Source organism: Citrus sinensis, chromosome 4, assembly GCF_022201045.2.
Source record: "Citrus sinensis cultivar Valencia sweet orange chromosome 4, DVS_A1.0, whole genome shotgun sequence".
Classification (NCBI taxonomy): Eukaryota; Viridiplantae; Streptophyta; class Magnoliopsida; order Sapindales; family Rutaceae; genus Citrus; species Citrus sinensis.
In genome coordinates this window covers 29,286,735-29,314,160 of record NC_068559.1, presented here as the reverse complement: position 1 = coordinate 29,314,160, position 27,426 = coordinate 29,286,735, and the positions used below count along the sequence as shown (strand labels likewise).

At 36.2% G+C, this 27,426-nt stretch overlaps 4 protein-coding genes across 8 annotated transcripts; 1 reads left to right on the top strand and 3 right to left on the bottom strand.

Annotated features, from left to right (window-relative positions):
* The first annotated feature begins 1,931 nt into the window (after nucleotides 1-1,931).
* Nucleotides 1,932-8,706, top strand: LOC102610705 (DNA topoisomerase 2). 2 transcript variants are annotated; one of them, XM_006482788.4, is made up of 19 exons: nucleotides 1,933-2,798; nucleotides 3,105-3,373; nucleotides 3,460-3,526; nucleotides 3,615-3,885; nucleotides 3,988-4,190; nucleotides 4,293-4,502; nucleotides 4,587-4,700; nucleotides 4,794-4,904; nucleotides 5,003-5,167; nucleotides 5,254-5,595; nucleotides 5,703-5,836; nucleotides 5,927-6,272; nucleotides 6,354-6,540; nucleotides 6,672-6,721; nucleotides 6,813-7,235; nucleotides 7,322-7,490; nucleotides 7,594-7,658; nucleotides 7,739-7,847; nucleotides 8,030-8,706. In XM_006482788.4, exons 1-19 carry the CDS (start codon nucleotides 2,229-2,231, stop codon nucleotides 8,593-8,595), a joined length of 4,371 nt encoding a protein of 1,456 aa, XP_006482851.1. In that variant the 5' UTR covers nucleotides 1,933-2,228; the 3' UTR covers nucleotides 8,596-8,706. The 2 variants fall into 2 exon arrangements, with proteins under 2 accessions (XP_024957398.1, XP_006482851.1); XM_025101630.2 differs by having other exon boundaries at nucleotides 1,932-2,798; nucleotides 4,293-4,700.
* Nucleotides 8,707-10,569: 1,863 nt separating this feature from the next.
* LOC102611010 (protein OBERON 4) lies at nucleotides 10,570-15,407 on the bottom strand. The gene is made up of 3 exons (XM_006482789.2): nucleotides 15,240-15,407; nucleotides 11,811-14,927; nucleotides 10,570-11,393 (listed from the first exon to the last, which is right to left on the bottom strand). Exons 2-3 carry the CDS (start codon nucleotides 14,923-14,925, stop codon nucleotides 10,873-10,875), a joined length of 3,636 nt encoding a protein of 1,211 aa, XP_006482852.1. The 5' UTR covers nucleotides 14,926-14,927; nucleotides 15,240-15,407; the 3' UTR covers nucleotides 10,570-10,872.
* Nucleotides 15,408-21,506: 6,099 nt separating this feature from the next.
* LOC102611591 (peptidyl-prolyl cis-trans isomerase FKBP42) lies at nucleotides 21,507-24,553 on the bottom strand. Of its 2 annotated transcripts, none has more exons than XM_006482791.4 (7): nucleotides 24,378-24,553; nucleotides 23,993-24,175; nucleotides 23,728-23,817; nucleotides 23,133-23,317; nucleotides 22,918-23,040; nucleotides 22,664-22,816; nucleotides 21,507-22,018 (listed from the first exon to the last, which is right to left on the bottom strand). In XM_006482791.4, the coding sequence occupies exons 1-7, from the start codon at nucleotides 24,415-24,417 to the stop codon at nucleotides 21,695-21,697; spliced, it is 1,098 nt and encodes a 365-aa protein (XP_006482854.1). In that variant the 5' UTR covers nucleotides 24,418-24,553; the 3' UTR covers nucleotides 21,507-21,694. The 2 variants fall into 2 exon arrangements, with proteins under 2 accessions (XP_006482854.1, XP_024956468.1); XM_025100700.2 differs by lacking the exon at nucleotides 21,507-22,018 and adding an exon at nucleotides 22,025-22,201.
* Nucleotides 24,554-24,705: 152 nt separating this feature from the next.
* LOC102609214 (uncharacterized) lies at nucleotides 24,706-27,299 on the bottom strand. Of its 3 annotated transcripts, XM_025100701.2 has the most exons (7): nucleotides 27,165-27,299; nucleotides 26,702-26,830; nucleotides 26,382-26,588; nucleotides 26,196-26,294; nucleotides 25,984-26,110; nucleotides 25,609-25,842; nucleotides 24,706-25,526 (listed from the first exon to the last, which is right to left on the bottom strand). In XM_025100701.2, the coding sequence occupies exons 4-7, from the start codon at nucleotides 26,240-26,242 to the stop codon at nucleotides 25,362-25,364; spliced, it is 573 nt and encodes a 190-aa protein (XP_024956469.1). In that variant the 5' UTR covers nucleotides 26,243-26,294; nucleotides 26,382-26,588; nucleotides 26,702-26,830; nucleotides 27,165-27,299; the 3' UTR covers nucleotides 24,706-25,361. The 3 variants fall into 3 exon arrangements, with proteins under 3 accessions (XP_024956469.1, XP_052295422.1, XP_052295423.1); XM_052439462.1 differs by lacking the exon at nucleotides 26,382-26,588; XM_052439463.1 differs by lacking the exons at nucleotides 26,382-26,588; nucleotides 26,702-26,830 and having other exon boundaries at nucleotides 27,165-27,245.
* Nucleotides 27,300-27,426: the final 127 nt, after the last annotated feature.

Here is a 27,426-nt window from a genome sequence, read left to right as displayed (position 1 = left end):
GTAAGTGTATATCTATAAAAGCAATTGTATTCCGCAACCTGAAACTTAAAAATCATTTTCCCTCCAGATTTTGCCCTCAAATTGTGTTGTAGCTAACTTGATTAGCAACCAGCAATGGAAGGAGGATGTAATTGTTCAGAACTTCATGAAAGAGGATGCATAAAGGATCTTAAGAATTCCTCTCCCAAGGGGTCCATAATTGGATATGCTAATATGGCATTTCGATAAGGATGGAAACTACTCAATCAAGAGTAGGTATCAAATAGTGTTAAAGTTGAAATTTCCATAGGCTACTAGCAATTCAGACAAATCAAAGACACACTGGGGAGTTATTTAGTCGAAGGAGACTCTATAAAAAATTAAGGTGTTTATGTGAAAAGCGGCCCAAAACTTGTTGCCAACAACTTACAATCTCTGGAAAAAGAAAGGTTATAAAGGAACCATTGTGCTATAGATGTAGAGTGAGGACAAAGATATCTTCCATGCTTTAATGAGATGCAAATATGCTCAAGAGATATGGAAATTGACAGAATTCTACCAAGACAGCAAGATATGTTGAGTGTCCTCCAAGAGGTGGCAACAAGTAAAAGGGGAAAATATGTAGAACTAATAATTGCAGTGTGCTGGTCTATTTGGTTTTTTAGGAATCTTCTCATCTTTGAAGGTAAGAAAGAAAATTCTCAATTATCAGTTGTGAGAGCTGTAGTAGTTGTGGAATCCTATCAAAGAGTTAATTTACCATCTGATCAAACAGTCATCAAGCAGCAAAACAACAACCAGCAAACATGGCTCCCTCCCCGTAATGGGTGGTGCAAAGTGAATGTTGATGCTGCAATTAGATCTTCAAACCAGACAACAGGGCTAGGAGTAATGATCAGAGATTCTAGAAGCAAAGTGGTAGCAATAGTAGTTCAGATGGTTCCATGTAAAGGGACAGTGGCTTATATGGAAGCGGAAGTAGTAAACTTAGGTATTCAAGTAGCTCAAAATATCAAGTTCTTGCCAATGATTGTTGAGTCCGATTCCAAATAAGTTGTTGTTCTTTCTCAAAACAAGAAAGGGACCAAGTCATAAATTTTCTAGATAATAACCAGTATTCGAGCTAGCCTAAGGGACTTAAATAGGTTCATAATTCAATTTCTTCCAAAAACTTGTAATATTACTACTCACGCGGTAGCACATAAAGCTTTAGATTTTGATACCTCTTCTATATGGCTGGGACATTTTTCACCTGAAGTGAGGATGTTACTTTCTTATTTCTTTTAATTGGAAGTCATACTTTCGCATAAAATTTTTTTTGTTTACAACACAGCTAATAACAATTATTTTAAAAACTAAATCATTACAAAATTAGCTCTAAACATGTTGTTAATAATCATGACATCTGAATATAGAGAAATAAAAATTATTTTAAAATTTATGGTAGAGTTAATTGAAAAATAGAAATTAATGAAATAAATTGAAATGATTAAGTATCGCGGTTCATTCTTTTTATTCATACAAGTGGAATAAACTTGAGCTATTTAACCTTTTTTCCTTTTTTTTAATATACACCATTAAATTTTAAATTTTCCAATATACAACACTTCATTTAGCACCAAATTTTTCCCTTGTCATTATTATTTTTTTATAATATTCAAACAAACCATTCTTATTTCTCTAATTCCTTCTTTTTAGTCTCCATTCTTGATCAAAGCGTATTACTCCATTTTGTTTTTATATTTGTCCCCTTAAAATAATTTTCTTGTAGTCTAAGTGTAAGCCCGAAGCGCGGAACAATCCAGAAACATTGGATCCATAAAGCCCAATAGTAGCATGAGGGCACGGTCCTTCAATTTCAAATTCCCTCCCAATCTCAAATTCAAATTTCAAATCCCCACTCCTTAACCTGACGACCGTTTAGCCCCCCAGTCCTCTTCATGTTCCCTTTCAAGTTTCAAACCCTCATTTACTCACTTTCTCTCTCTAAGATTCAAAGACACCCTCTCTGTGTCTCTCTTTCTCTCCCCCCCCCCCCCCCAAAAAAAAACCCTGACCTTCGAAATCAAGAATTGGATAACTAAAAAAGAAAACAAAAAGAAACCAATTTCATATTCTTCTTTTTGTTGTTCTTGTTTCAATTTCTCTCTTTATTTCAAGAAACCCATCGATTTTTCTGGTTTATCTCCCTAAAACCCTATTCAAGAAACGATCCGGAGCCCGAACTTTAAAGAAGCCGATAATTAATCATGACGGTGGATAAGAGACTGCCGTTAACCACCAGCAACAATGCGAACGTCGTGGGACCCACGGCTCCAAACAAGACGATAGAAGAAATGTACCAAAAGAAGAGCCAGTTGGAGCACATCCTGCTCCGACCCGACACTTACATCGGGTCAATCGAGAAACATACGCAAGCGCTCTGGATCTACGAGGAGGAGTCCAAGACGATGATCCACCGCACGATCTCGTACGTGCCGGGGCTGTACAAGATATTCGACGAGATCTTGGTCAACGCCGCCGATAACAAGCAGAGAGACCCCAAGATGGACGCCGTCAAAGTGGTGATTGACCAAGAACACGACCTAATTAGCGTGTACAATAGTGGAGACGGGGTTCCTGTTGAGATTCATCAGGAAGAGGGAGTTTATGTGCCGGAGTTGATATTCGGGCATTTGTTGACGAGCAGTAACTACGATGATAATGTGAAGAAAACGACTGGAGGAAGAAACGGGTACGGTGCTAAGCTTACAAATATTTTTTCCACAGAGTTTATCATCGAGACTGCTGATGGCAAGAGACTGAAGAAGTACAAGCAGGTGCACTTTCTCTTGATTTCTTTTACCTTATCTTCTTTCTTTCTTTCTTTCTTTCTCTGAGTTTTTACATATTTTTTCGTTGGGGTTTAATTCAACTGATTGATTGATGTTTTTAGGGTTTTCGGGATTAGGGGATTTTCTGATTTTTGTTATAATTTGCTAAATTTTGAGTGGGATAGAAATAGGGTTTTTGTGATCGTAGATTGTTTATAATCGACAAGCCTTGTGTTTGGAGTATTTTAATGCTTTTGCATTGAATGTATGGTCGATGATTTTTATAAACGTCTTGTTTCTGCTGATTTGAAGGTTTTCACAAACAACATGGGAAAGAAATCTGAGCCTAACATTAGCAAATGCAAGGAGGGCGATAATTGGACTAAGGTTTCATTCAAGCCTGACTTAGCAAAGTTTAACATGACCCATCTCGAAGATGATGTTGTTGCACTAATGAAAAAGCGGGTAGTTGATTTGGCTGGCTGTCTTGGAAAGTCTGTGAAAGTTGAACTGAATGGGCATCGGGTCCCTGTAAAGTCATTTGCAGAATATGTTGACATGTACCCAAAATCTGTCACAAGGTTACTATGTGAACTTTTAGTTGAATATATCTGACGCCTTCATATTCTTTGTGGGATTTGCTTATCAATTTCATTTGTTTGATCAGGTTTCATGAGAGAGTCAATGAAAGGTGGGAGATATGTGTGACCCTGAGTGAAGGGCAGTTTCAACAGGTATTTTAAAATATTTGATACTAATTTCTTTTCGTAGTTGCACTTCTTTGGTATGAGGAGTATGCTTATGAATTCGGCTTTTCAACAGGTCAGCTTTGTGAATGGGATTGCTACAATCAAGGGTGGCACCCATGTAGATTATGTTGCCAATCAGGTTGCAAACCATGTGATGGCTGTTGTGAATAAGAAGAACAAGAATGCCAACGTTAAAGCTCATAATGTGAAGAACCATTTATGGGTTTTTGTCAATGCCCTTATTGACAACCCAGCTTTTGATTCCCAAACCAAAGAAACTTTGACCCTACGACAGAGCAGTTTTGGCTCTAAATGTGAGCTTAGTGAAGAATTTCTGAAAAAAGGTTTGTTACATTATATCATTTGTTTACTTTACCAACTAGAACTCAAAATCCACTAGCATTATATGATTTCTAGTTCATTCTTGTGTGCTAATTACATTGCAGTCACTGCAAAGTCTGGCATTGTGGAAACTCTGCTCTCATGGGCAAATTTCAAGCAAAGCAAAGATCTTAAGAAAAATGATGGAACAAAGACAGAAGATGTACGTGGGATTTCGAAGTTGGATGATGCTAACCTTGCTGGAGGGAGGAACTCGGAACAATGTACCTTGATTTTGACAGAAGGAGATTCAGCCAAGGCTCTGGCAGTATGTTCTCTTAATCGCTCATATGATCCATTTGAACAACATTGTATCTTCTTGTTCTGTCGTTAAATTTTAGAAATTCTAACACAATCAAATAATCATCAGATGGCTGGGCTATCTGTCGTGGGTAGGGACCGTTTTGGTGTTTTCCCATTGAGAGGTAAACTGCTTAATGTGAGGGAAGCAAGCAGTAATCAAGTCTTGAACAACAGTGAAATTGGAAATATCAAGAAGATTCTCGGACTGAAGCAAGGTGTTGAATACAACAATGTCAAGAGTTTGAGATATGGGCATTTGATGATAATGACTGATCAGGTTCTTTTAGCGCCTATGAGTTTTCTCTTGTGGTTTATTTTAATATTTGCTTGGATAACAACATTTTGTTTTATGCTGGCACAGGATCATGATGGATCCCACATCAAAGGCCTCTTGATCAATTTCATCCATTCTTTCTGGCCATCATTGCTGAAGATTCCATCTTTCTTAGTGGAGTTTATTACACCAATTGTGAAGGTTGATGCACTTACTTTCTAACAAGTTCTTCATAACAGGTGGATTGTGTTTTTAAATCAATTGACGATCTTTCTGTATTTATTGTCCGTATAGGCAACTAACAAGAATGGGAAAGTATTATCATTTTATTCCATGCCTGATTATGAGGCATGGAAGGAAAGTTTGGGGGGAAATGCAAGTAGCTGGTCAATAAAGTATTATAAGGTTTGTCAAGTATAGTATTTTCTGTTTTGTACTATCAACCATCGCTTCTAAATGTTTTTCTTCCTTCTGTAATACTATTAATATCTATAACCTTACAGGGATTGGGAACTAGTACCTCTAAGGAAGGGAAGGAATATTTCCAAAATATTACTTTGCACAAGAAAGATTTTGTGTGGGAAGATGACCAAGATGGGGAAGCAATTGAACTTGCATTCAGCAAGAAGAAGATAGAAGCAAGGAAGAAATGGCTCCTGCAGTTTGAGGTTTGACTATTTGAATTTGTACGCAGATTTCTTTTTCATTTTTCAAGTAGAAGTGTTAAGGCATTCACATTATTTTTGGTTTGCAGCCGGGCAATCACCTTGATCAGAAAGAGAAATACATAAAATACAGTGACTTTGTTAACAAGGAACTAATACTGTTTTCCATGGCGGATCTTCAAAGGTCAATTCCTTCGATGGTTGATGGCCTGAAGCCAGGCCAAAGGAAAATCCTTTTCTGCTCTTTCAAGAGAAACTTTATCAAAGAAGCGAAAGTTGCTCAGTTTTCTGGTTATGTTTCCGAGCATTCTGCTTATCATCACGGTGAGCAAAGTCTTGCCAGCACCATCTTAGGTATGGCACAGGATTTTGTGGGCAGCAACAACATTAACCTTCTTCAGCCTAATGGCCAATTTGGCACTCGTAACCAGGTGAGAATTTAATTATTCATCTCACTTTTTGTTATCGAATTGTACTTGCTGCTATTCTGTTCTCTTTACTTAATTTTGATGTGCATGCACAATCTGTTTCTTTACAGGGAGGCAAAGATGCTGCCAGTGCCAGATATATATTCACCCGGCTTTCTCCTATTACAAGGTTTTTGTTTCCCAAGGATGATGACAAGCTTCTGGACTACTTAAATGAGGATGGACAACAAATTGAACCCACATGGTAATTCTTTTATTTCTTAGAGCAAAGATTTCAGCATGTTAATTGTGGAATTCTAGACTAATCAAGCTTGTCTAATTCATTGTGTTATAGGTACATGCCGATCATACCAACTGTTCTTGTCAATGGTAGTGAGGGGATTGGAACTGGATGGAGCTCTTACATACCTAATTACAATCCCAGAGACATTGTTGCAAACGTGAGACGCCTGTTGAATGGTGAGATGATGGAGCCTATGCATCCCTGGTATAGAGGTTTTAGAGGAACTATTGAAAAGACTGCTTCGAAGGAAGCTGGGGTTACCTACACTGTTACTGGAATTATAGAGGAAGTTAATGAAACAACTCTCAGGATCAAAGAGCTTCCAATTCGTAGGTGGACTCAAGACTACAGGGAATTTCTGGAATCTATAATAGACCAGAATGATTCCTTTATTCGGGTAAATTTTATTATTTTCTAAGAGTTGTTTTTGAGAGTTCTGCATCTTCTTTCTCAACTTGCAATTCTGTTTGGTTTGCAGGGATTCAGACAGTACAGTGATGATACAACAGTTGATTTTGAAGTTTTCTTGTCAGAGGAGAGCATGATGCGGACCAAACAGGAGGGTCTTTTGAAGAAATTTAAACTAACTACTACTATTAGCACAAGTAACATGCACCTGTTTGATTCAAAAGGAGTCATCAAGAAATATGACACCCCAGAACAGAGTGAGTTAAAATCTATGCCAGTATTACAATGTTGTATTACACTTTATTAAAAAGTGTCACCTTGTTCAGATAAAATCTGCTGTACATAATAAATGTGATTGGGACTTATCTTTTTAATTTCCAATGTACAGTTCTTGAGGAATTTTTCCACATAAGGCTTGAATTTTATGAAAAAAGAAAGGTAAGAACATTTGGGCCGTGGTGAATACCACGATATACTTGGTTCAACTGTTTCATGTTAGGATAGCTAATCTCTTTTCTGATGGATGCAGAAAGTTCAACTAGAGAACCTTGAATTGGAGTTGCTGAAATTGGAAAACAAGGTTCGGTTTATCCTTGGGGTGGTGAATGGTGAGATAGTTGTGAACAACAGGAAGCGAACTGATCTGTTACTTGAGTTACGACAGAAAGGTTTCACTCCTTTTCCAAAGAATTCAAAGTCTATTGAAGCAGTCGTTGCTGGGGCTACTGATGAAACTGAAGAATCTGAAGAGAACCCGGAGGTTGTCAATGGAGTACAAAGTATTGACTATGACTATCTTCTTTCGATGGCTATTGGAACCTTGACTCTTGAAAAGGTTCAGGGGTTATTGGCTGATAGGGATAAACTCAATGAGGAGGTTGATGATTTAAGAAAAGCAACACCAGAGTCTTTATGGGTGAAAGATCTTGATGCTCTGGATATGCAACTTGATGTATGGACCAAAATTACCATTTCTCCTTCTGACGATGTTATATTAATCCTTGCTCTTCTTGTCTGATCATCTTGTGTATGATTCAGGAGTTAGACAAATCTGATGCCCGTGCGGAGGAGGAAAGAATGAAGATAAAAGGCAATGGGAATAGTGATGCTGGTCCAAAAATTGTTGCTAAAAGAGCACCCAAAAATGCAAGGAAGAATGACAAGAAATCCAACAATGCGAGAGCTACTGAAGCCATGGGAGAAATGGGTGCGTGTTGAATCTTTCTTGTTTTGGACTTTCCTTTTGATTTTTAATATACTGGGTTAACTGATCGAAATGTTTTGTTGTTTTCTTTTTATTGCTTCATCAGATAATGTTACTAAGGTGGTCAAACCTAAAGGCAGAGCAGGATTAAAGAAGGCTCCTGCTGAAAAGGTCTGCTGTTGTCTCTATTTTTCATTCTTTCCTCCGACATCTCTTCAGTACTCAATGATTTTATTTTTCATGTTTATCAGCTTGATGATGAGGAGGAGGACGAAGTGCCAGATTTGAAGCAAAGACTTGCTAAATTAAATGAACAACTAGCTTCAACTAAACTCGAACCTTCCCCTGATCAATCTGGTGGTGAGCACTTTTTGAATATTTGACATGTACAATACTTTTTATGGGAAAAAAATGAAAAATTGGTTTGCAGTCTTTTGAAACCATCTGTTTCAAAAGAAATTATGAGTTATCTTCAGCAACTAAGAAGGATTATAATTTGATGGAATGTTGCTATCAAACTTATTTTATTTCATTTCTCACAGTAATGGAGACTGAAAAGGTTCAAGTTCCAGCCAAGAAGAAAGAACCCAGCAAAAGGACTGCTGCCCAGAAGAAGGCAGTGACGGTTGAGACTTCTGACAGTGAGGATGAAATCATTATTGATGATGATGAAGCTTTTGAGATAGCAGCTCCAGAAGCAGGAAAGAAAGGAGGGAGAAAGGCTGCTGGAAACACTAAGGCAGCTAAGCCTGCTGCAGAAACAAAGAAGAGAGGGCCAGCCAAGAAGCAGCAGCCTGAGGCATCATTAGGCCAGAGGCTTTTGACAGAAATGTTGAAGCCCACAGAAAGCTCCCCAGAAAAAAAAGTGAGGAAGATGAGGGCATCTCCATTTAATAAAAAGAGTGGTTCCATGTTGGGCAGGGCTGGTACAATTGAAGAACCGTCAGGCTCTTCTCCGTCCACGTCTGAAGAAGTTGCTGAAGTTCTGCCGCCTAAAGCTAGACCACAGAGAGCAAATCGTAGGCAGGCAAGGTATGTGCTAAGTGACTCAGAGAGTGAGAAGGCTACTGATGATTCTGAGTTCGATGAAGATGAAGATGAAGATTAGATAAAAATTTGTCAGATGCTTTATTGTTCTTAGATTGTTGGAGCAATATGGCCGTGTAACCTTTGTGCCCAGGTGTGTGTTTATGATCAAATGAGTCACTTTGAATGACAATTTGAGAAAACGTCTTATTGCTAATTTAGTATGAAACCACTAATTCAAATTAGTCTTTAGGTTACACCACTAAAAAATGATAGGCCGCGTCTAGCTATATGGCCGTTGGATATTATCCAACGAACAGGTGCTGGAAGTAACTGGACAAGTCGGTAATGGGCCGGTCAACTAATAATAAACCAGTAATAGGGGTAGAGAGTAGAAGGAGCAGGAAAAAATTTCTTAACAACTAAACGCGCAGCACATGCGATAAAGGGGTTTATGCAAGTGAAGGTTGGAACTGAATTAGTGAATTATCGGTGTGCAAGTATTGGGTTCTGTAATAGTTAAAAAAATAAGGACTTAAACTATTAAATTAAAGTTGAATATGAAAAAATTGTTAATGGAAATATAGACGCGGCGGAAAAACATTTAGCGGGGAGAAAAAATAAATGGAGGGAGGAAAGGATGTGTACAAAGTACGTGAATGTTTTTGTATTTTAATAAGATTGTACGAGTTGTGATTTTGTTGAAGATTTTTTTTGTAAACCGATCAATCGATTTGATATGATGGCCGCAAATTGAATAAAGAGACAATTGTCAATAAGCTGACGAAAAGGTAATGCGGCAGTCACCTATAGGAAAACAAGTGTTTGATAAAAGAACACATGTGATATGATGGAGGTTTGTTAACAACCAACACATTTAAAAGACCAACAAATCAGAGTATGCAACTAATGGTTGAAAACATCTTGTTGGGAGTGTGGAAGTAGTGGTAGGGGTAAGATTTGATATGAAAGTTGCGAAGATTGTGTTTGAACTATTATTAGTACAAAATTAAGAAAAGTATGGTGCTTTAATACTAAGATTTCAGATTACCCACTTTTTCATATGTCTATACAGTGATTACTAAACTAATGCCCACTTGATTGTAGAGTGCTTTCGAACAAAATCTCTTTTCCACGATTAAGGTTTCTTATCCTCAGTTCACAAATTGCTTCCGTATCCAAATTCAGAGCATAACATATTCCCATTTTCTATATCTTCCTCCCAATTTCTATTTGACAACCATACCTAACATCCTATGCCCATTTCTCCTTGTTCGTGCCTACCCAGACAGACAACTGCAGTCAAATAATTTTGTACACACACACACACACACACAAAATAATAGCAAAATATGAATATTCATCATCACCACCTAGCTTTACCTTATAGTTGGGCACTCCTTTAGCACTGATTGATACAAAATTGCGAGTATATATGAGCTCTAAATACAAGTCTCCACAGACTTTGCCCCAGGATACTTCTACTCGCTTTACTCCACCACCACTCAAATGGTTATATTCCCCTACAAACAACTGCAACTGACGACAGCTATTAATCTAAGCTTACCCAACAAATACAGCCCTAATTCTACCGAGGAAAACCCTATTCGTCTTTGTTCGCACGTTGCCTATAGGTGAATCCCTTGTTTTTTGGTGTCAAAACCCTATTTCAGAACATTGATTGCTTCGTACACTTCCGACGAGGGGAGAAAGATGATGCTCCCCTTTCTTGTTATGTTTAATCTCAACCGTTAATTTCATTTATTTGCAATCCAACGCTAAATTTGCTAAAAGACAAACAACTAGGGTACCTAACCCACGGTGCAACGTAGTTGGATCCAAAATAATAATAATAATAATAATAAAATCAAAATCATAAAATTAGTCTCAAACCACAGGTCCATAACAGAGAGAGCAAAGACCAGACATACTAGAATTTTTTAACACGGAATGACCAATTAGCCTGTAGAGGACGAGTTTTGGTGAAATTTTGATTGGCAATATGCCGTGTTTATCCTGCACATAATACTTAAAAGCAACAGAATACATCTTAAAGTTAAATAATTACACAAGGATGAGCAACTCTATTCATTTATGATTGCATCCAACAAAATCAGCAATGCACATGGAAAAGCAGCCCAAAAACATACAACTACAATCTCTTTCAGAATTCTTCCACATTGGTACTGGTCATAGAATAAAGAGATGCAGTCTATTTACACATTTTGGTTAGCAGCAGAAGAGAAATATAGCTACTAGATTGAAAGTTAGACCTACGAATCAAAAACCTAAGACATATTGAAACCACAATTTAAGACATACAAGTTCCTGTGCTATATATGACAAAGTTACCTGCCAATTACATGGCAAGGTTTCGTCTTGTTGCTTCCATTTTCAACAAAAGATCTTTAATATCATCTTCCATTCTCATTTTCATACTAGAATATTCCCGATAAGCTCTGTCCAGAGCCTGGAATTCTTCTAACTTTTGTTTGCGTGCTTCCTCAGCCTCAACTAGACGCAATTTTGTGATTCTACTAGTATATTCTTCTTCAATTTTTTCATTCTTTGCAATTGCAATTCGTTTCAGGCCCTCAGCGTCTCTCCTTGCATCATCAGCACGTGCTTGGAACATTTTAGCCTCTGCCAGTTTAATTCTCACAATGCTCTCCAATTCATCAAAAAGTGGTTCCTTTTCAGCACCTTTTCGCAGCTCCAAGTCCAAGGTGCATTTATCATTCCGGTCAACATGGAAACTTGGAAGTAAGCTAGCTGATCCTTCCAATTGAGGAGGTTTATCTGAATAAACAGATTTGAGCCACGAGGCGTCATGGCTAGGCCCAGCAATACCAGTGCTGGCAAACTTGGAAGATTCACTATCTGCAATCACAATGAAGAAAATAAATAGCAAATATTTAGCAGTCTAGGAGGTGTAGCTCAGCCAAACATAGGGAAAAAAAAGAAACACATACACAACACAAAGCACAAAAAGTCCCATACTAGAACCATTGTTTTCCATTTCTTCTTACAAGTCATCAATAAAGTTTTTCATTCAGAACATTGTGCCCAAGCTAAAGCACTGGGAATTAAAGTTTTATGCACTTTAAACCTGCAAAATGTAAATCAAACACCACCAAATTGCCATAAGATTCATTTTAATTCATGTTATGCGAGCCATCCGATCTCCATTCTAAAGAAAATCCAAAAGGTCATTGGCGAATCATCATTTATATAAATATGCAAGAATATCTAGAATCGCATTAATAGTATTTGCTACTAATAACTAATAAAACTTACCAGTCAGGAAACTAACGATATAATTGAGAACCTCTGGAAGGTCAGACTTGTTCGACAGTCTAACTAACATCTGATCAGCAATTTCATGCAGCCTTCTTCCTCTCACATCCTTGCTGGCGGAAAAAATTCTCTTCACATATTCAAGTTCCTTGGACATTCTTTCAGCTGACCATTCTTTTGCAAAATGTTGAAAAACTTCTTTCACAAAACCAAACATTTCAGAAGGATGATCACAGGCAACACAATGAAACTGCATCTCAGTTAACCCTTGATCCCCAGTTGCACTACGTCCATTTCTGATATAAGATTCCCGCAACCCACAATCCGCATGGCACCAATGAAGACAAACATCACACCCTACCCAACTACATGTATTAGATGCCATGTCAAATTTTGAACACAGAAGACACATACAAGCACTGCAAAAGCCATTCTTCTTTGCACAAACCTTGCAGTCACATTCATCCACAGGCAAAGGACTTCGACATGTAAGATTTCTGCATCTTAGGTTCAGGAAAATCTCGGCCAAATCAGCTGGTGTAATACCACTGTCAAGCTGAAGATATTCTGGCAGACCAGTTTTCAAAGCAACCAAGATTTCTAGTTGAGCCCGATGACACTTCAAGAGCACCTCGATGGTCATGTCAGATCGACACTGCAGTGCATTCTGAAATGCACATAGTTGTGCCTTCTTATCTGCATTTAACATGATTTCACGGATGCTCTCCTTAAAATATTGAATGGATTGTCCATTCATTTCATGAAATCTCCTACCCATTACATGAAGAGGATCTGAAACTATCCTACTGATGATCGTCTCAACAAAATCAGCTCCACCTATGAGAAGTTCTTGTTCTTTCTGGCCACTACTTCTGTACAGGTTACCACCACCATGTTTTTCTCTCATTGCTCGCTTCTCAAAACTATAATTTGAACCAATGTCATGTGATCCAACACTATTGGAAGGGGATCGAACATCAATCTGTTTTTGAAAACTCAACTGTCTTTCAAGTCCATTGGGCATTTTAGCAGTTCCTTCAGTAACCCTAACATGTTGCCCTGGAGCAAGTTGACCATTTGGAATACCCTGTAACGATGTCTGAGAATGATGAATCGAGCCATTTCCATTCATCAAAATCTTTTGATACAAGGGCATTTCTTTATGCCTACTCGATTCATTCTGAGACTGTCCGTGCCAAGCTCCCTGAGAAGCTTGATCAATTCCCTGAAATATTGGACGGCTGTGAACTGACTGTTCGAAGTTATCCATGGAATTCTGTGTCAACGAACAGCTTGGATTATGATGAAAAAATGACTGAGAGCCTGAGAAAGACATAGATGCTGTAAACCCATCAGAGTTTGTACGAAATGTGTTTGTCAAGGACTGACCACTCCTCCCATGGCTTGGAGAGCCTGGAGCCTGGGAGGCACCAATAGGTAACAAGACATTAGGCAAGCTAAGGGAAAGATCAAGTGGCTCCAGTTCTAGCTTTTCATCTTTCGCTTTGTTGTTAGCAACCATTTCTACTCGCTCCTCTGGTTTTCTAACAGGAGAGCTCGTAAACAAATCAAAGCCCCTAGTACTTGGTCCTTCCATATCATCAGCTTTCCATGTCACAGTAACCAATGTTTCTCTTTCAACCATTGAACCATCCTCTGCAGCCCCTGCAATATGGCTTGGTGAGACAGCCACACTCTTGCCTTTATCCTTAAAATTTTGGATCAACCCCTCTGTTTCAAACACATTCACTTTATCTCCCCCATTCTCCTGCAAGATTTGGTCTTTATTGGACTCTGGCACTTCAAGTTCCTCATTTGTCTTTACCTCAAGATCAATCACCTTTTCTTCCTTGCTTGCCTCTTCTAAACACACAGACTTTTCAACAACCATATCATTACTTCCCTCCTCCTTGAAGTCACCACCCTTTCCCAAATCCTCTTCCTGTCCCTTTCCACCTTCACCAGCGACCACATTCTCTTTTTCGTCCCCACTATCACCACTGCCAGCATTTAAATTCTCACTCTCTGGCAACTCATTAGTTTCATGTAATCCATCATTTTTCCCTTCACTTGCACTTAGATTTTCTTCATTTCCCTCTTTCCCAACATCCTTTGTCATGTTTTCTTCATCCTCAACTTCTTTACTATCACTATCAACCCCCCCAATATTACTCTCTTTTGCACCATTTTCAATTTCAAACCTTACAGAAGCTGAATCAGGTTCACGCTGACCTTCCTCCATCCCACACGCAGCTTCAGGCTCAAGCTCACCTTCCTCCATCTCACTACTACTGCCACTCTCAACTTTAACCTCCTCAGTCTTCTTCACAACCTCCACAGTCTTCGCTTGCTCGCTCCCCACAGAGTCCTTTGACCATGTTGGCGATGATCTAGACTTTGATTTTGACTTGGACTTCGAATCCACCAATCCTCTCACCCTTGACTGCTCACTCCCTGAATCCCTAGACCAGCTGGGAGATTTCATCAGATCCCTCAATCCCTTCCCACTCCCACCTCTCTCCTCTCTACCACTCCCCTCAAACTCCTTGTTTCCATTTCCAAATTCTTTACTTCCACTAGACCAGCTAGGAGACTTCTTAAAATCCCTCAATCCCTTCCCACTGCCAACTCTCTCCTCTCTACTACTCCCTTCAATCTCCTTGTTTCCATTTCCAAATTCTTTACTCCCACAACCGAATCTTCGCCACGAAGACACGGTCCCCTCTCTCCGCGAACGGTCTCTCTCGGACCGAAACCCTTTAGGGAATTCTCTTCTGGGCCCACAAAAACTCTCTGACCTATGAATGGCTCTATCATTAGCAGGACCACCACCATCTCTATTATTATATCTATCAAACCCACCTTTTCTGCTATCAAATGAATCAAAATCATGATCCGATCTTTTTCTTACCATCCGACTATCTTCGTCTAAAGATCGATCACGATCGTACCTCGACGATGATGACGGGGAAACCAAGCCCTTACGCACATTGTCTGACTTGTAGTAAAAGCTACGATGTGACGACGACGACGACGAACGATTAGGGTTAGGGGTCGCTGAGTCCTTGCTTGTGTTTTTCTCATCAAGATCGTCGCTTGATCTCAATCTCTTCATTTCTAAGGAAGTAACACAACAATCTTCAACAATAACAACGATTCAAACAAGATTTGGGTAAAAATTTGAAACCCTAATTATTCCCCCAAATTCATAATAAACATACAACATGCAACCCAGCATCTAGGGTTTTTTTCTGATAGTAAAATAACAATGGGTAAAATAAAAAAGCAAACTTTTGCAAAAATAAGACCTTTGAAGATCAATTATCAAGTAGGTAACTTTTAATTTCCCAAAAAATCAGCTAAAATATGGGAATATGGCAAAGAAAAAGCTAGGTTGTTTTAAAGAGAAAAAGGCAGAGGCTAATTTACCGTCGAATCAAGATGAGGAAAGAACGGACGGCAGGGATGAAGCGGCGACGGGGAGGTTGAGATGGAGGAGTAGGAATTTGGTTTAGGTGTGGTCAAAATACGATTAATAAATAAAGTGGAACTGTCGTTTAATAAGAGTCAACACTTTGGTGGTGACATAGAGACTTGTTTGGACACGCAAAGTGGGTAGTGTTGTTTTTAGAGTTTTTTTTTTTCTTTTTTTCTTTTTTTCTTTATAAATTTCATTTCTTTTTTCAGATGAAAGTTAAAGAAGCAAATTTATGGATCTGGGCTCACCCACATCTCGGTCTCATATAGCCAATTCTTTAAAACTATGATAACATTTTGTAGAATTTTAAAAATATAAACTAGATTCTACAGCAAATGATACTTAAAGTTATGATGAAGTTGTCGTATAATATTATTTAATTTATTCACAATTCAATAATGTTGACAAAAAATAATTAAATCACACATTACACTATAGGGTCATTTTATGATTACGTGATTTAAATTTACGACATCAATAACATGATGTAAATGAAGTATAACACATGTAAATTTAACATAAAATTTGTAATCAACATTAAATGTAAATAAAACATAAATTATGTAAATAAAACATTAAACATATAAATAGAAGGTAAGATAAGTAAATTAACATATGAATAGTGAACTAGTTGTGTTATTAGTAAATAAAATAAAAACTTACAAATGTAATGCAAAACTTATAAATTAATATTAAATATGAAATAAAACATAAATTGTGTAAATCAACATAAGAGTGATACATTAATATATTATTGTTAAACAAAACAAAAATTTATAGATATAATATAAAACTTGTAAATCAATATTAAGTGTAGAATAAAACATAAATATTGTAAATGAAATGAAACATAAGACTTATAAATGGAGGATTAAAAAAAATTAATATAAGCGTGGTGAATGGGTATATTATTGGTGAACAAAATAAAAATTTACAAATGTAACATAAAACTTGAATATGAACAATAAGTGTAAACTTAAAAATAAATTATGAAAATGAAACATAAGACTTGTATATGGAAGGTAAAACTAGTAATTTAATATAATAATTATTCAAAAAACTTATAAATGTAAATTAAAAACTCATTATAACAATGATTATCTTATATATTTACTGATTTTATTTTTGAATTGAATAATAATAGTTTGGGTATATGTAATATATGTAATGGTATATGTGAAATTTTATTAAGGATAAAAATTTGTTAAAAGAGAATGTTATCAAACAGTCGATGAAATGTCCTTTAGCAGTGGCGAAGCTAAGGGTTGCAGCCAAGGTTAGCTTTTTGAAAATAATAATAATTAATTATAATTTATGAATTTTTCTTTATTAATACTTATAAAAAAATAAAAATAAATTTAATAGCTCACCCCAAAATATGGTGTTAGCTTCGCCACTGCCCTTTCGACCTCAAATTGGATATGTGCATGACATCTGTTGGCGTTGCACAAGATTGACAGTATCATCCGCTTCTTCAACACGAGAATACAATGTCTTAACCAATTGATTGTTATAATAGATTAATTTTTATCTCATTATTGTATTGTTGTGTAAAATGTGTAGCTTGATTCAATGAAGTGAATTTTAAAATGTTTTAAACAAGAAAAATTATCGTAATATTTCTATGGACTGTAGTGCATGTTATTTCATTTTAAAATTTATTTTACTTTTCCGACTGCATTCAAAATTTGCATTTCAAAAATTTTTTGATGATTACCGCGGTGTTAGCTTGCATCGGATAGAAGAATGTTTAGCCTAATGCGAGCGCGCGCACACACACACACATATAGTTCTTTTCTAGTGTGAACGTCCTTTTTTTTTTTTTATGCGAACACACTTTAAAACCGCAAGGTTTAAGAGTGTTAATTTTTAATACTTTTTAGTTTTTAATATTTTAAAATTGTATGGTTTTAAAGTATGTCCACATTAAAAAAAGGGGGGGCGTTTGCACCTGATAATGATTATATATATATAGATAAAAGTAAAATTACTAGTAAGGGCGTAGCCAACATAAGACCAGCGAGGGCGCTTTTAATTTTTTTTTATGGTTATCTTAAAAAAATATATTTTATTTATTATTTATAAAAATGCCCTAGGTGAATTGTGAAATTCTGAAAGTGCCACATGTAATTTTAAAAAAAGTTTATACTGCCCCTAACTTAAATATCTAATTATAAGTAATTTGATTAGCTATTATATATAATTTCATGAAAATTAATAAAGACAACAAGAGAACCGCCTTTATCAAATGAAATTCATTAAAAAATCAATTAAAACAAATGAAATCTAAAATAAATATAAATTTTTAAAATTATATTATATTTTAAATGTGTCATAGCCCAATTAAATTTATGACTATGTCCCTAATTACAGGCATGACAATTTTTGCTCTCATCTCCTCACGGAGCCATAGTTGGGTCGACATGGATAAGGCTTTAACACCATTGACCGACCGTCTTTAATTTTGAACTAAATTAGATGCCTACACTGAAACGTGCATAAATAGGAAAATTATCAATCGTATACCTTTAGTTTATTCCGTTATCAAATTTACTACAACACGTTAAGAGTATATCAGTCGTCTACCAAACTGTTAGTTGCCGTTTAAATATAATGACATTAGAGGGGTAATATGATCTTTTCATATAATACAAGTAATGATTTAAGGGTATATAAATGATAATAAGAGATTTTAAGAGTATACAAGTGATAAATTTTAAAGGTAAAATCGTCAATCCGATATAGTTCTGTTAACTTTCAAACAACAACTAATGATTTAGTGGTCGATAGATAATTTTTGTCAATTTAATATAGATAATTAATACATTCTTAAAATATTATAATATTATTAATAAAAACGTAAATTTAGAGTATACGAAAGATAATTTTTCTTCGTAAATATTAAAAATCTCTACTTTTGCCCAATACGTTTCCTTATTACAGTTTCTCACCAGATCTCGGCGTGTTGGTATCTGCGCTTCGTGGCAGACATAACCGAAGAAAGAGAGGCCGGTTTGACTTTATGACTAATCACAGTATGGGATATTTGACGTCAGCTTGTTTACAATTTCTTTGACTACTCTACTTTTATAATTGCCGTTCGATTTTGGTAAGTGGGGTCCGCAAATTCTGATTACATGTCAAAAATTGACCGCACGTGTAAGTTTTCTACGAATTTTCTTTTTCTCTCTATTTTTTAGTCAAAAGGAATATTCCATTTTCACGCAAGAGAAAAAAACAACACTCGAAAGAAAAAAAAAAGGTAATATTCTCAGGTTACATTGTTAATTAATAATTAAAAGTGAATAAAATCAGAATAAATTATCCACTTGATCTTCATCCGAAAAAATTTAAATTAAGATGAATTGTATTTTCATTAATGTTTTTATTTTATTTAAAAAAATACTCTTAGATATCATTATCATTATTTCCATTATTTATTATAGTAATTATAATTATTACTATTTAAAAAAATTATTGTGAACAATTAGTAAAAACAACAACAACAACAACAATAATAATAATAATAATAATAATAATAATAATATATTTTTCTCCTCTTTTGTCTTTTTGTTAGTATTTTTCTCTCTTTTGACCTTTTTTCCGTTTTCTCTCTTTTTTCTTTTTAATTTGTTCTTCTCCGATTTGTTCTCTCTCTTTTTTACTTCTCCTGCTTCATTTCTTCTTCTCTTTTTCTTTGTGTTTATTTTTTTTTTCATTTTTCTCTTCTTTATTTTCTTCTTCTTTTCCATTTATTCTTCATCTTCAAATCAACAAGTGAAAAACACCATCGGTGTTGAGCAACAATCGACAAAGTGATTCCGATGGTGCTGAGCGATGAGATTGATGATTGATATTTTGATTTCTTCTGAAGCAACTTCGATTGTTGGTGAAATAAATTTTGAGTTTTGGGTTGTCGTGATTTTCAATTTTTTTTTGTATATAAATTTTTAATATTTCATAGAGGATAAAATTGTAATAATAAAATTTAAGTGGGGTACTTTTAGGGAGTTTCTCAATTCTCAATTTTGATTTTTGAAGTAGGGTGCTGGATGATTCTCATTCCTTATTATATTTTAGCAAATAAGTATGAGTTTGATTCTGATTCTTAATTCTAATTCCCGAATCCAAAATTTAAACTCACTAGCACTCTGTTTTTTCTTAATAAATTGGGAAAATGAAGATTTTTTTTATAAATCAAATGATTTTTTTTTCCAGTTATGAAATTTAAAAAATAAAATTCTCCTTTTATTAGAACTTCTTACTCTTATTGAGTTTGAAACGGAGCTATTAAATGCAGACTTATTTCTTTCTTTATTTTTTTTATACAATTTTTGCAGCACGCATAAAATGTATTAAAATTTTGTGCAAACTTTGTTTTGTACAAATCACGGTTAATATTATTGTCAAATGCGCCACATTTTTGTAAAATAAAAATAAATAAATTACTTGGAATATGTGGTGAAAATATTAATATTTCACACATGTTTATACAAACAAAGCTTATGCACAAATTTGTATCATAGTAATTTTTTTGGGACCATATTTTTTGGCTATATGTCCAGCATGGCTTAATTACAAGCACCCAAATTTGGGCTCTTATCCATTCCCTGCCTCACTAGTAGCTATTAAATTCATACAAGATATTTCCTCTTGCGTTGTATTGCCTTCGAGACGAGAGAGATTGATTTACACCATGATGTGGTCTAAACAAAACAAACCATTTTTATAAGTTCATCATTTTGTAAAAGCTTTTGTTTTGCCTCTCGATGGCTGCTTTATCATTTGGTCATTCTTTTCTTACCAAAAAAACTTCAAATCATCATTCAGAGCTGAAGAGCAAAAACTGTCCAAGACTTGTTGTCCTTCTAGCTAGTCAAAGCCCTGAACCGGTTGATACATCGAGGACAAAGAGAGAGAAAGAAGAAAAAAGAAACAGCATGCAGCTTTTTTCACAACTTTTCAGTGGAGCCGAGAAGTTTGGGAAGAATTTAAAGGAGAATTTGAGTCCACAGCAGAAGGGTGACTGGAAAGATTTGGTGTTGATGAGCTTATCATTTGCCGTTTATGTATACATATCTCAAATGTTTGTCTGTGCTTACTTTGCGTGGATGGCCATGCCCAAACAATCATGGTAGATTCTTTTCAGAATCTGAGAATTTGTGTAGATTCTTTTGCTTCCTAGTTCGAACAGTCTTATGTTATGTTGTTTATCATGAATCCTATGATAAAGATTGGATATGATTATAGTTTTATATTATTTTTATCTTCTTTTTTTCAGCTTTAATATTGTTTTTACCAAACTCTAGTCTAAATGCTAAATGAAATTATGTACATAAAACTTTCATTAGAAGAGAAAACCCTTTGCTTTATTTATTAGATTCGAATCCTTTCCTAATCATTTCTTTGCTAATCTTTTTAGGCTTTTAAGGATTCATTAACGTGTCACTAATAAAATTAAATTGCTGAAATTAAATATTATATTGTAATCTTATTTTTTAACTGATGATAACTCAAAAAAATTTCTTTAATTATTGCGATTTTCTCTTCCTTCTTAAAATTAGAAATTTAATTCTTGCGATTTTAAAGAATTGAAAAAAGCAGTTGAACAACAATGTTCACCAACTCTTCCATAGAAATCTTGTTCATATATCGAAAATTCAAATATGAGTTTCAATTGTTATAGTGTTTTGTCTCCTCCCAAGGTAGCATTGCCGAGCGGGCGATCCCTGTCTTGTTTATCCAGCTAGCCTTTCCTTTCACCCAAGAAAACAGCAAAACAGCAAGTACAAACCCAATAAAATAGCTAAATAGCTGCAAAATTGTAGCAACAGGATTAAAATTGTTTCAAAAATTTATGTGCATTCGGGTTAACAGAAAGAATTCCGAAAGCGTTCACATCCAGTTCAATTTCTAATCCAGCTACATGCATGCATCATGAAGAATTTGAACGAACTAAGTTTCAGGAATTGCTTCAATAAAATAACACAAGTTTTCACTCTCAGAGTCTCAGTTGCAATTCGATAAACTAAGTTTCAGGAATTGCTTCCATAAAACAACACAAGTTTTCACTCTCAGAGTCTCAGTTGCAATTCGATGAACTAAATTAGTGCTGCTGCTTCATAAACTGCTGTTACTGGGCATAAAATTTTCTTGCTCCAAACTCAATTTTTTATATGAAACCAGCATTTATATGGTTATGAGGAATCCAATCAATATACCAAAAAAAACCAGCATTTATATGGATATGGGGAATCTGGTCAAGCTCCACAAATATATCCATGTGCATTATGAGTTCCAAAAAACAAAAAACAAAATGTAACATTAGTCGAGTCTACTGAATTTATCCAGATCACTGACATGGTACGTCAATATTTATGTCACATTTGGCTGATCAGACCTCACATCATTCAGCTTTCACTCTCTTGCGTTTGAAGAGTCCGAGGACTAATGATACCAGCAATTGCCAAAAGATAATTAACCAATTTTTTTTCTGTTCAGGCTCTGGCCTTGGTCCAAAAATTCCTTTATAGATCTCCTTTTGCTTCTTGTATACAGCTTTTTCATGTTCAGCGAGCAAACGAAGCTCCCGTGCAATTGATTTGTCTTCAGGTGCAAATTTACCTGCCTTTAGAAAGTCTTCCCGGGCAGCATCTGTTTGCCCAAGTTCTGCTCTGGCCTTTCCTCGTCTGAAAAGGGCCTTCACATTATTTTCATCCTCTCCCAATACCTGCAAGTCCATCATGCAATCCCAGAGAGGGTGAAGTTCAATGTGCATAGGGTTTAACATAAATGAGTTTGACTGTCTGAGTTTGTCTATGAAAGAGAGAGATGGCAGGATAATGCCGAAATGTTGGAGCCGCAGACAATGATATCATTTTCTGGACAACTCAATATGGTGAAGTCGAATTAGCTGAAAGCAGCACAGATAAATGTGGCAAAATAAGACAATCAGATTTGATTCCCAAATACCCCAAAGGAACACAAACACACTTCCCCCAATCTTACCAAGAATCAACTTGACCCTAAAATTATGAAGCAAGCACCAACTACTTTCAAGACACGTCATTACTCCCATCAATTTGGTAAGTCAGCTTCAGTTATGTTTATTTCAAGCCTTGATTTAGTAAGGCCTTTGCTGGTTTACTATGCTCCGCAAAGAGTCTGGTCTGTGGATTCATTAGTCAACTAGCTGTGCATGCTTCTTTACTAATTGTTCCTTCCAGTTATAATAATATTTTGTTTAGCACCAAAAAATCAAACAAAAAAATTTCAGGCCTCTGCCTTTCATTTTTCAACATGAGCGGCTCGGAAAATTCTAAAATTAAAAAGACTATTAGAATATCACCTAAGAGGTCTCAAATCATTTACTTACAAGGCTGCATTGCCCGATGGCTTCTTCATAACGTTTGAGCTTTAATAGACATGCTGCCATGTTAAGATGGCATGGATTCTTAACAGCCAAAGCCATATCCCGGTACTTCCCAAACAACTGGAACATGAAGTCGTCGCCCATATAAGCTATGGCCTACACAAACAATAGCCCTTAAAAACTTTAAGGAGAGGGGGGGGGAATCTGTAGAAATAAGATGCCGGAACAAAATACTCAGGAATATGAAAGAATGTAACCATTTCATACTGTTGCATGGCCTCTTCCAGTTTTTCCTCCTTAAATAAGGCATTTCCATCCATCTTTCTTCGGTCTGCTGCACCAATCCTTTCTTCGACAGTCATGTCACCACGAGCTTTCCCCTATACGAAATGTACAGACACGTGTAATTAGCAACCTACATAGATCACCCCCTGTCAATTTCTGGGAAAAAAAGCCATTCAGAACAACTTACTTCTTTGGTTTCATCAAAGCCAATGAGCACAACCTCATATACTAAGTCTGCCATGGGAGGCACATTTGGGAAAGAAAAGCTTCCTTCTTTTCCATAACCCAATTCCCAGCCCACATGTAACAGTGCATGTTCACCAGCCTTCATGCTGGACACCCCAATAGCCAAGCCAGTCATCTCTTTTTTCTCTGTCGCAGAATTAAAACTATCAATATTCCATAAAATGTCCAATAAAAAAAGTTTTAAATGAAAAAAAATACTTGATTTCTCCATAGAACGGTTTTGATACTCATACATGTATAATTGTGTATTCCCCAATAAGATCCCTGACTTGAATAAGTGCATTCTCCGGTTTCAAATCGTGCATCTAGTAAGATTGACTATGCATGCTTTTAATGATTCCATATGCAATCAACATCACACAAGAATTGAATTTATGAATATTGTAAATTCAACCACCGGCTTCATCAATGCAGCCCATTGACTCAGATAAACATAATGTCCAGAGCCCAGACAGACAAAAACTAACTGAAAAAAAAAATGAAGGCCTTTACAAAACACAACAAATATTTTAAAAAATAATCAGGGAGGTAAATACCTTTTCCTAAAACCATTTCAAGTGGTTGTTGTTCAAGCCATGTATCATCAAACTTGTGCCGGGTGCTTTCCGCCCATGCCCTGTAGTGCACTGTCGCAGGTACAAAATTACTCAGATGCATACACAGAATTGAATGAATGTAACTACATGATAACTATAAATGTCGATAAATCATGATTGTGATCAAACGATGATACTAATATCTTAATTAAAGGGCTATTGAATAATTTACAACATAGCAATAGATGGAGGCATAGATACTCACAGAAGCATGTTGAATATTTGGAGGGCTTTTGGCCATGACCTTCCTTAATGATCTGCTTCGTAACTTTGTCATGAAGAACTTCTACTTCTGAATCTACTTTTGGAGGCCCATCGCCATCTTGAGGAGGCTCACCGCGCACGAATGCAGCATCCTCAGTAACTATTTCGCTTTCACCAACTTCCCCTGTAACATAGTACCAAAAGTTTGCCCGTAAATAGCGCCAGCTAAAGAAGCAATTTACATTACACAATTCTGCATCTGGGAACTTAAAAGATAAAAAGTAGTCTCATCTGGGTGTTGCAGTAAAACACTTAAGTGAGAGAAAAAAACTCCAAAAATTGAATCTTTTTAACATTTAATTTGAAGATCAAGTTGAGAAATTCACCAGGTGCTTGACTTTTCGGCTCCTCGTCGACTTCCTCCATTGAGACTAAACTGAAAATGAATCAACTTTGATAAGAGCGAGGATTGAAGTGAAGTCAGCTACGTTTTGTAATACACGGAGAAGCTTCTAGACAGTGATAATTAATCGTTTAGAGAGACTCAAGGAGAAAACTACGAGAAGTGCGAAGGGACATGTTTGGTTTGGAGGCTAATTAATTAATTATTATTATTATTATTTTTTTAAATTAAAACAAATATTGTTATACACAGCTGAAGACGCCCTCATTAACGCGTGGTATCCAGTCGCGGATGGGTCCGCTGTGAAATTGTCATATTTAAAAGCTCTAAGATATTTAAGATTGAAAAGGAAAAATGAAAAATGGTTTTATTTTCTATTCAATGGGTTAAGAGTCATAATCATTAGTGTTTTGTTTATTCCAAACAAAAATAAAATGAATATTATTTTGTTTAAATGAAAAAACTATTCGGAGTCATAATCATCATTTGGTGTACATGCGAGCGTTGGTCCATGTATATAATTTTTAAATGGCTTTTAGCAAATGGAATTTGTACTATTAAGTTTGTATTTTGTAAAATGGCCAAAACACAGACGTTCGGACAGGTCAAATTAGATGGCTCCGCGTACAATTACAAACAAAACATGCAATTGAAAATTTTCCTGCTTAAACTTCACTAACTCCACTTCTAACCAAAATGCTATCTCTCTACAAGCACTAAAAGGTGGACTGCAGCTGCCAGCTGATGACTGAAGCATGAAAAAAGGGGGGAAAAAATCAATGTACAACCGCGTATATGATAGGCAATTGTACTGCGGCTGTTTTGATTTCTGTCAGAGGAAAAATTCCACTTCAAAGAATGAAAGATGGGAAGAAATTAGTAAGTTGATGATGATGGTTTTGACATTTATATGTTCATCCTCATTTTTGAAACTGATAATTCAATCACAGTGGCATGGCGTCAACACTCAACAACCAGCAGCCTTAAGGAAATGATCATATGGGTTTGATGGTGGTAGCCGGAAGAAGTGTGGCTGCTGCTGATGGTCAGTTGGTAAAGGCATTGAATGAGAATTAGCAGATTGGATTTGCAAAACAGCACCGTTGTCTTCATTAGACAATTCATTTCCACCCTGCGTTCGGTTGGCAGACAATTTGAGATAACATGCGCTTATGCGATGCAGGCATGCACATGCTTGTTATGCAAGGAAGTACCTGAAAGGAAACCGGCTCATTAGGGGAAGAAGGCGTCCTGTTATAAGTTGCATTCATGTAATCTGGAGCAGAAATGGAAACTGAACTCTGGTAGGCCTGGGAACTCATGGAAACAGACATCTTCTGATGCTTTCCCATCAGAAGAGCCTCACAGTTGCCCGCCATTTCGTTATATGGCATGTTACTTGGGGTTGAGACTGATGACCTTCCCACTTGAGGCGTCTTATTTGAAACCTGCATATACGATCTTGTTTGTCAGAATTGATTCAGTTGAAGTAACGATGCCAATGGTCATTCTTGCATTTGTCCATGAGAATAGAATGACCCTATTTCAAAAAAGACAATGGCAATTTACCGATGACAAGGCTAACTTACAGAATCTAAAAGCTCATCAACGCCTAGGAGATTTGGAGTTTCCTCCGCCAATGTAAAAGGATCTGTTTGATTTCCAAATGCAATGGGTGAAACATCGTTGTCCGTTGTGATTAATGAAGGCTCAAAACTGCACATTTATAATGTTATGTAGTGGGTGAAGTTTAATGAAGAAAACGAATGGGAAAAAAGGAAAAAGCAGAGAAGGTAGTCACTCCATGACAAGATTCTGTGAATAACTGAGCTGCCGATAGGAACCCATCAGAAGGCGTGAACTCTTTAAGCAACTGCTGTTTTATACCAGATGAATCTTCCTGCAAAAGGATCTCAAAAGTCACTATTGTTGTCCCACTGGAAGCCAAACTACAGCATTGAAGTAAGATAACGAAAATGAAGGTCACATCTGATGATCTCGCAACAAATTTCACTATCAAGGTAGCAATTGATTCTTTAGATTGGCTCTCTGTCCTTTCTATTGCTGATAGGTACTTCAAAGCATCTTCATTGTCTTCGTTTGACCATAAACAGTTCTAACATGATCCACTAGACCACCACAGGCTTATCAGCCTGTAAATTGGAATCACCAATCAATTGTAAAATGGACCGACCTGATACATTTTCTTTGATTCAGAATTAAACCTTGTGCATTACTAAACCTTCATGGTGCTTTTTCTGAAAAATAAACTAAAGCAAACAAGGTCTAACATCGTTTATCACCTACCGTTTTATCTACTAGTGAAGTTTTCACAGAAAGAACAGGAGCGGGGATGTTGTATGTTTTTGAAGAGAGGATAATCATACACATGGATAAAGTAAGGGAGGGATCTCCACCGTGATGGTTGCAGTGGCGCTGCCAAGAAGTGAAGCTTCGTCAACTAGAAAGTTGCACAGCTTTGAGACAAATGTCAGATTAAATTATTCATGGTAGATGAAACAACAACTTTTCAGCTTAAGCACTATATTAAGATCCTCATTACTAAATCTATCAACCTTGCCTATGAAAGCAAGACAGCTTGCAGACTTTGCTAGAATTTCCAAATTTCATGGCGATGTGAACTGTGAATGGAAGACAATTCTGTAATGCAATTTGAGAATCATGCAGTATGGCCACAATATAGCCACAAAATCTTTTGGCAACTCAAGAAATGTACAGTAAAGACAATTATTTGTAAAGAGTTTCATACTTAAGGCCTAGCTCCTTCTGCAAGTGAAAAGGTCCTTGAGGATAATGCCAACTGAAAACTTGGAAACAGATTCTCATTACTAGAGTTCTGCATGACACAGTGAATTATGAGAAAGAAAGTAAAATGGAAAAAAGGGACGACCTCATCAATATGCCAAATTTAACTTTTAAAGTGTAGATCCTACAAAAGGGACTATCAAACCCAAAAGTTAAATATGATAAGAGGAAAAAGAATTCATCAATACATTCCAAGTGTATAGTAT